Source organism: Silene latifolia, chromosome Y (assembly GCF_048544455.1).
Source record: "Silene latifolia isolate original U9 population chromosome Y, ASM4854445v1, whole genome shotgun sequence".
Classification (NCBI taxonomy): Eukaryota; Viridiplantae; Streptophyta; class Magnoliopsida; order Caryophyllales; family Caryophyllaceae; genus Silene; species Silene latifolia.
In genome coordinates this window covers 353,849,803-353,859,162 of record NC_133538.1, presented here as the reverse complement: position 1 = coordinate 353,859,162, position 9,360 = coordinate 353,849,803, and the positions used below count along the sequence as shown (strand labels likewise).

Sequence of the window (9,360 nt, the reverse complement as noted above, 5' to 3'; positions counted from 1 at the left end):
AAGAAGTCAGAATGTTTTGGAGTTTCTCTTAAAATAATCACAAGAATATGAAAAATTTGCAAAGAAAGCTGGACTTGGTTTCAAATGCAACAGTAGCACGCACTGTTGCACTCGAAACCAGGATCCAAGCAAAACTGACTTCCGAAGAAGAAAGTATGTCGGTCTTCCTAAATACATCATTTATAATTATTGTGGTAAAACAGGTCATGAGTTTAATGGTTATGAGAAAAGAGTCCGTGACTTAGAAAGAAACACTAAAATTGCTAAACAAGTTTGGATCAAGAAAGAGGAAGTCAAGAAAGTTATTGTCAAGAAGGAACCCAAACTTGTTTGGGTTCCTAAACTAAATGTTTGATTTCCTATAGGAATTAGTGAGGGGCAGCAGCAATTGATACTTAGACAGTGGATGCTCTCGTTACATGACGGGAGATGAAAGCCAATTCCTCTCGCTAGAAGCCTACGATAGTGGTATGGTGACTTTTGGCGATAACAAAAAGGGTGAAATCATTGGTATTGGAATGGTTGGTAGGTCAAAGTCATTGTGCGTGGACAAAGTGTTGCTTGTCAAAGGTTTGAAACACAATCTCTTGAGCATTTCACAACTATGTGATCGAGGTAATATTGTTGAATTTCTTGCTAGTGAATGTAGAATCATCAATGGAAAAACTAGAGAACTCATACTTGAAGGTAAACGTGTCAAAGATGTCTACATGACTAATCTATACTCATTGTCGGGTCAATCATTATCATGCATGAGTGTTCAAAATAATGACCCTTGGCTTTGGCACAAACGACTTGGTCATATAATGCTAAAACACTTAACACCCTCAAGAGACTTGCTCTAGTTGAAGGCATTCCTAACATTAAGTTTGAATTTAAGTCACTTTGTGATGATTGTGTTAAAGAAAAACAAGTCAAGTGCTCTTTTAAATCCAAAAAGGTAGTTAGCACTTCCTTACCTCTTAAACTCATCCATATTGATCTATGCGGTCCCATGCGTATTGTGAGTAGAGGTGGAAGTCGTTATATTTGTGTCATTGTAGATGGTTTCACAAGATTTGTTTGGCTTCTCTTCTTAAGTTATAAGGACCAAACATTTGATGAGTTTTTAATTTGGGTCAAAAAGGTTCAAAACAAATTTGGTTATAAACTTGTCTCATTGAGATCCGACCATGGAACCGAAATTGAGAACTTGTCATTTGAGTCCTATTGTAATGAGACTGGTGTTAGCCACAACTTTTCGGCCGCAAGAACCCCCACAACAAAACGGGGTTGTGGAACAAATGAATCGAACTCTTGAAAATATGGCTAGGACCATGCTCATTAGCTCTAAAGTTCCTAGGAATTTTTAGGCCAAAGCCGTAAACACATCTTGTTATATTTACAACCGTGTCATGATTAGAAAAATCATTGAGAAAACTCCCTATGAACTACTACGAGGAAGAAAACCTAACATCTCGCACTTAAAATGCTTTGGTAGTAAATGCTTTGTGCACAATAATGGAAAAGACAACCTTGGCAAATTTGATGCTCGTAGTGATGAAGAAGTTTTTGTTGGTTATTTCGATCATAGTAAAGCTTATAAAATTTATAACAAAAGGACTATGAAAATGGAAGAAAGTGTTCATGCAATATTTGATAAATCTAGTCTTTTTGTGTCAAACACACAGGTTGATGATGAGGATGATGAATATGATGATGATTTTGAGATTGGAATGACACGACATGATATGGATCAAGTGGTGGAAGAGGCTGAGCAATAGTTGAAGCCGATGTTGCCTGAGGAGGATGTAGAAAATTCAGGGGGAACTAATCGTCCTCCAACATAAGAAGATGCTAGCTCATCCACGGGGAATAAGGATGGTGAAGAACAGCCCAATTAAATCATAAACGAACCACAATCATCTCCTTCAAACAATCCTCGTGCAACAGTCCCCTCCACTGTTACAGACGAACAAACCGACTCCTCTAACTCACTTATTCCCAAAAAATGGAAACACCAAAGCTCACATCCTTTATCAAACCTAACAAGTGACCTAACATCTGGAATAAAAAACAGATCATCGCTTCAAAATTTCTGTGCACACAATGCTTTCCTCTCTCAAATTGAACCGGACCATGTCACAGTAGCCATGATTGATGAATGCTGGGTAACAGACATGCAAGAGAAATTGGAGCATTTTAAAAGAAACAAGGTATGGCATCTTGTCCCTAGGCCCTCCCAACGTACTGTAATTGGTACACGGTGGGTCCACTAGTAGAAAAAAAACCCTATTACGACGCAGTTATCGTGGCGGTTCTAATAGAAATGACGCGAAAAGCCCAATAAATTGGGTGGAAGGAAATTTTTATCTATGTAGGAGGTCTATAGTGGTGGTTTAAGTAAAAACCGATGTGATAATATAAACTTTTTATGGCGGTTCCAAATAGGAAATGCCACCATAGGTCAATTATGGCGGTTCTATTAACAACCAACGTTAAGAATGACGCTAAAAGTTGATATAAAGTTATAATTTTTTGGGCTAAAAACCACCATAATATGTTTTTGTGTCGGTTTCTAATTAAAACCGACTTTAATAGAAAAACAAAAAAAATTAAAACCTCTAAAAACCCTTTACATTATACTCTCTATTCTCGTACTTTGTATTGATTTTGATTAAAGTTCATTCTTTGTCATCTTTTTCATTTCCAACCGCCAAAACCTCACAATCCCCTCACAGTTCAACTCCGACAACCGACAACTTCCTTTCCTCTCGCCATTACGCCACCGTAAACTCCTTGTCACGAGGTTAGTCACATACTTTATTTCATCGATTTTATGGTTTTAGGGTTTCATCGATTTTGGCTAATTAATCAGCATTTTATTTCATCCTTTTGTTTTCAGTTATTGTCGACCCACATGCCACCCAAGCCGATCGTCAGCTACCAATCATTACCCTTGATTTCAAGGTTAGTATTCTTCTTTTATAAAGCTATTGTTTGTTTTTTATTTGTGTTTTATATGTTGTTTTATGTTAATTAGTATAGGTTAGAATGTGTTTTGTTGATTTATTATGTAATTATAGTTGAATTAAGGTTATGAAAATTGGGGATTTTGTATCCTAATTGGCGAGTTACTGGATTCGTTGCGAGTACGCCATTACTGATTCACGATCAGGTCTTACAGAATATGTGTTAATATGTATTTTCAGCAAACGAGAGGATTGAATTCGCTATTGACGATTCGTGATTTAGAGATCCCCAAGCAAATGCGGTACTACTGTAGTATGCTGGAAGAATAATTGAATACGTCTAACCATGTAATCGTGTTCAATCTAATTGTTTTTCCCATGATAAAAGGGAGAGAGTACAAATAATAATATTCTGCATAATGAAGTGTTCAATCTTGCATATTTTAACTGGAGTTTCTGCTCTGGCTGGATTTGAATTACTCTTTTTCCTTCCATTTTAATATATAGTTCTGCCAAGTGAGCATTGTTCGGTTAATTGTTCTAATTGGTCCATTTTTCTATAGATTTTTGAGTTCATTGTTGTTCTGCTGAAAGCTGGAAACCAAGCTGCAGATAAGGAATTGATGAACTCTGGAACCATTAAACAAGTTGTAGACCTTTTTTTCGAGTGAGTTGCTGAAAGTGCATGATATTCCAAATTGGCTGTAGTTTTGATCCTCAATATGTTGTTTCTTTAGTTTACTCATGCTAGTATTTTGATTCTACAGGTATTCATGATATTATTTTGATTCTACAGGTATTCATACAATAATGCGTTACATCACCATGTTGAAAGCATTATCTGCTCATGTTTGGAAAATGGGAATGATGTTGTTATTGAGCATCTTTTTGAAGATTGTGATCTGATCAAAAAAATTCTTGATGCTAATAAGCATCCTATACTTTATGGTTATTTGAATTTGGTAAGCAGATGCACTCTCTTGAAATGTGGTTCTTTAATTAGCCTTAGCTTATCATCTTTAAGTTGGTGACTGACTTTTTTTAATGAATGAAAGCAACCATTGCAATAACGAAGTATGGTTATAATATTTTGCAAGTTGCATACATTAACTGAGTCATGGTTAACAAAGTATATATTATAATATGTTGCAATAACGAATGTTAAATATCAAATCTCAGCAATGATGGTTTTATTTCTTTATTCACTACCTTCCATTGCGAAATTCAGTGTAATTCCATCTTTCAAGAAGTTGAGTCTACTGAGGAACTTTTAAGCACTTCTGGTCTATCACATGTTGACCTGCTAGCAAAAGCACTTGCTAAGGTTGTTGTAAGTTCCTAATTCCTTTTTCGAATATATTCTAAATATTCTAGTGTAATATCTTGATGACATGTAAGGGCTAATTTGGTTTCGTTTGACACGGCTATAAAGACATAAAGGAAAGGCATGGAAGGTTTTGTTAGTGTATGGGAGACCAATCTATACACCAACGTAAGTAGATAAAATTACTTTCCGTTCAGTTATGTTTTGACTGTGAACCCTTTCTTTTACAAGTAGTTCAATATGTCATTAATGCGTAGACCACCACCACCATCACAGGCGACGCCACCACCACCACCATCACTACGCTTCTGCCATTAATGCGTTTCCTATGTTCATCTTGGTCCTTCACCTCCTTCAATCACTATCGATCTGTTTTGTTCTCTTCAATTGGTAAGTTTTCATTATTCTTTTTCTCTTCTATTTTTCACTTTCAGTAAAAGTAAACCCTAATTTCAGTTTGGGGTTATGTAATTGGTTTTTTTACATTAAATTTTTTTGAATTGGATTAGTATTAGTATTGGTTTATCTATACAATGGCAATGACAATGTCGCAAGATTGTGGTATGAGTTTATTTCATGACGTGGGACTTAGTGTATGCAGAAGTTTATTATTAACCACTAAGTCTGTTGTTGGGGTTTCATCTGCCTAGCTGTGCAGTATTTAAACTTCATCTTCCTGCTTGATTTGCCTTCTGATTATGAATGAAGGGCTTCCATTATTACAGAATATAATCTTGAAAGATCACTTTGAATGTCTTTGAGATGAATTAAAATTTTAGGCTAAAAAATGCATGTTTCTAAACAATGCAAGTTTTACAGGATATATCGGAAGAAATTACCAAGTTTCAGAATGCTATGGGAGGAGAGGTCGATGCAATGTCCTACTGTAAAGGATTTAGCAAAACCATACCTAATGCTTGTAGCAACAACTCATACAGGCGGCTGAGTGTGCCTTCTCGGAATGTGTCATGGTATCATGACTGTACTGCCGACCCCTGCTGTTTCAAGGTATTCTGATTTATCATCAAAGTTCTGTATCAGAATCAGTATCACCTTACCCCTATGTTACTGAACTCTGCTCTTCTAGGAAAAACTGTCAAGTTTTCAGTCTAAGATGAAGCCTCAGAGTGTCATACAAATGTCCAAGTGTCAACTGTCAACTGTCAAGTGTCAGACATTGGTATGCAAGCTCATATAAGGAGCCGAGTAACATAGCCATTACTTGTAGATGAGTAATTTTATCAACAAAAGTCTCCTAATTAAATGTTAGTTTTATCAAAAAAAATGATGTCATACACTATACTTGGATTTTCAAACCAATGTGTCGTATTTTCATTACATTAAACATATAGAATTTAACACAACTACTATTTGCTTTGAACTTACGCGGATGTGAGATTCTTGAGCTTCAATGTGGAAGAGGTTGGTTAAAAGTGTAAGAGGAGGTGGAGTATAAAGAAGGATTAAAGATGGTCATGTTTTGAGGTTTGGAGAAGAGTAAAATAGGTATGAAATAATTTCAATTGGGAAATTTTCAAATAGGCCAAAAAACGATGTCCTTTTGCTCTGATTTGGGGATTGCCGGCTTGGTAGTCTTTGAGTCGAACTATTGGGGCAAAAGACACAATTTACATATGCTTTTACCAAGGAAAACTATTTTCTGAAGATAGATTATATTTTGACACGCTAACCTCATCAAAGATATGTGCGAAGGAGTCTGTTTAAGTGTATAGACTAGCGCTAGGCAGCCAAATAGTTCCATATTATTAATGGAGAGCATCAAGGCTCTACTCTTAGTCATTTCTTCTTTCCATAGCCATAATCCTTATTTTTTTTTGCCCTGGTCATTAACAAATTAATGAATATAGTTCAAGACTATACCATGGTGTATGATGTAGGCAGATGGTAATGTACTATTTGATGAAGTGAAAGCAATTGTTGAGTTGAGCAAGTAAGATCATAATTTACACTAAGTGTCTCACTCATGCAAAAGCTTTTAATCAAACTTGGGAGTGTTCTATGGTGCTTTATGTTGATTTTAATAACTAGGTTGTTTTTCTAACTATTGGTTTGCTAAGTGTATTATTGCAGATTCAACTACGTTAATTGACGAGATGAAAGATGTTAAAGACATGTGGGCTATTAAATGTTTAGAGAACATGAAATGTTATATTAGTTTATTGACTAAGACGTGTATGTGATTATTTATACACTTAGATGTATAATTTGAACATTCGACGTTATTGTTCTGTCGGATGATATGCAAGTTCGTTGGTTGCCATTATTTTGTATGTATTATTTGTTTATATCGCTATTTGGATTATCAAATCAATGTCGACATTGCTGCCGAAATTTTGGTAGCAAATAATATTTTTTTGTAAAAAATATATCTATTTATGGTTGCGGTTCTTAAGTATGAAATGCCACTATTAGTTCACCTTTAGTGGCGGTTCTTTACTAACAACCGACGTCAAATTACCTTTAATGGTGGTTCTTTAGCAACAACCGGCGTTATGCATAACATGTAGTGGTGGAAAGTTATTATTGAAATAGCTATAGTGGCGGTTCTTGTCTAACAACCGTCGTATTATATAAGTTTATAATGGCGGTTTTGTATAACAACCGCCACTATAGGAGAGCTATTGCGGCGGTTCAACAACCGCCTACAACCGTCGTAAAGTTAATACGACGCCGCGATAAACAACGGACCCTAAATCTCTGAAAACCGCAACAAAAGGGGGTTTTTCTACTAGTGGTCTTTCGCAACAAGCTAGATGATGTTGGAGAAATCGTAAGGAATAAAGCTAGACAAGTGGTGCAAGGTTTTAACCAACAAGAGGGAATCGATTATGACGAAACCTTTGCACTGGTAGCTAGGCTTGAAGCCATACGAATGCTTGTAGCTTTTGCATCTTATCAAGGTATAAAGCTTTTTCAAATGGATGTCAAAACCGCATTTTTAAATGGCTACCTTGATGAAGAAGTGTTTATTGAACAACCTCCGGGCTTTGTAAACAACGAGTTCCCCAACCACGTTTTTAAACTTGATAAAGCACTTTATGGTTTAAAACAGGCTCCTAGGGCCTGGTATGATAGGCTTTCAAAGTTTCTATTGGAAAATGGTTTCTTACGTGGTTCCATTCATAAAACGTTGTTTATCAAGTCACAAGGAGACGAACTGTTGCTTGTGCAAGTATATGTCGATGACATTATTATTGGAGCAACTAACAATGTTCTTTATAAGTACTTTTCCGATTTAATGACTTCCGAATTTGAAATGAGTATGATGGGAGAACTTGGATTTTTTCTTGGTCTTCAAATCAAACAAAGTGAAAACGGAACAATGATTCATCAACAAAATTACTTAAAAGAAATGCTAAGTAAGTTTGGGTTGACTAATTCTAATCCTATGCCTACACCAATGGTGCTTAAAATAAAGCTTGATAAGGACGAAAATGGTAAGAGCATTAGTGAAAAGGTATATCGAGGTATGATCGGTTCTTTACTCTATTTAACCGCTAGTCGACCCGACATACAATTTAGTGTATGTATTTGTGCCCGTTTCCAATCAAATCCTAAGGAATCTCATTTCAAAGCCGTCAAACGGATTTTTAGGTATTTGATTGGAACACAAGGGCTATATCTTTGGTACCTAACTCACTGCGAACTTGATCTTGTAGGATTTTTGGATGCGGATTATCCCGGTGACACATTGGATAGGAAAAGCACTTTGGGTATTGCTACATTCTTAGGACCATGTCTCATCTCATGGGCATCTAAGAAGCAAAACACCGTTGCATTATCCACGGCCGAAAGTGAGTATGTGACTGCCGCTCTTTGTTGTGTACAAATTCTTTGGGTACGTCAACAATTGCATGATTATGGTTTTATTTTCGAGACCACTCCCATATTTTGTGACAATACTAATGCAATTAACATATCAAAGAATCCCATACAACACTCAGGCACTAAACACATCGACATAAGACATCATTTCTTATGTGATCAAGTCGACAAAGGTAATATATATCTAAGCTTTTGTAGAACGGGAAATCAAATTGCGGACATTTTCACAAAACCGTTGGAAAGAGAACAATTCGTAAGACTTCGGTTGAAAATTGGTTTATTAGGTGACATATAGCTAAATTGAATTATTTTCTCTAATGATTGATTAGAGGTTGGAATTAATGTGTTAATTAGCAAAATAAACATCATGTGCATGTAAATATAAACCAAGCATTTTAATCAAGATTCTTTAGTTGCACTTGAGTTCTTTTTCTTTTGCATTGAGCCACACCCACTTTATGTATCATCAACTACAATTAAACACTCCACCTAAACCTCATTAACTGTGTCCCTCACATGACCACATTAAACCCTCTCTTTAACCCCACCGTACACATCATTACCTTTTATACAAATCCACAAAAATCTCCTTTTACCCATTAAACAATAAAAATCCTTTTCAACTTCCCTTCATTTAAAAAAAAACCGCCAAAATCAACCTCTTTATATTCAAAGATGCCTCCAAAACCTAGATTGTCCAAGGAACTCATAAATCTCAGAAATACCTTTAATCCAAAGTTCATTGCAAAGCAAAAAAAATGGCCCCCAAAACCGCTGCAAGTACTAAAGAAATGATTCCCACTACCACTGAAACTACCAAAGACACCACCTCTGTTACTGTCAAGTCCACTGTGACACGAAAGAAAACAACCGGAAAACAAGGCGGTGGGCGTGGCAGAGGCGGTCGTGGAAGAAGACCTCCCATCTCACTTCATTTGGATCCTGAAGCAGATGTTGAGTCTGATGAGGAAGAAGCCACCAACATGCAAGTCAAAGAAAGTGAAAAATCAAAAGAAAAAGGTCTCACCTCAAAAGAAAAGGAGGGGGAATCTGATGAAGACAAACATGAAGAAGGTGATAAAATTGGTGAAAAGGAAATGAAAGATGTTGAAAATCAGAAGGAAATAAAAAAGGAAAAAGAGAGTGGAGAAAAATCAGAAAAAGAGGGAGAAATAGGTGAGGAAAAAGAAAAAGAAGAAAAAGAGAATGAAGAAAAATCAGAAAAAGAGAGTGAAATAA

General features: G+C 36.0%; 1 protein-coding gene across 1 annotated transcript; it reads left to right on the top strand.

Moving 5' to 3' along the window:
- Positions 1 to 2,642: 2,642 nt before the first annotated feature.
- LOC141626874 (uncharacterized) lies at positions 2,643 to 6,556 on the top strand. The gene is made up of 7 exons (XM_074440472.1): positions 2,643 to 2,788; positions 2,885 to 2,949; positions 3,515 to 3,618; positions 3,748 to 3,913; positions 4,180 to 4,275; positions 5,095 to 5,283; positions 6,367 to 6,556. Exons 3-7 carry the CDS (start codon positions 3,575 to 3,577, stop codon positions 6,379 to 6,381), a joined length of 510 nt encoding a protein of 169 aa, XP_074296573.1. The 5' UTR covers positions 2,643 to 2,788; positions 2,885 to 2,949; positions 3,515 to 3,574; the 3' UTR covers positions 6,382 to 6,556.
- Positions 6,557 to 9,360: the final 2,804 nt, after the last annotated feature.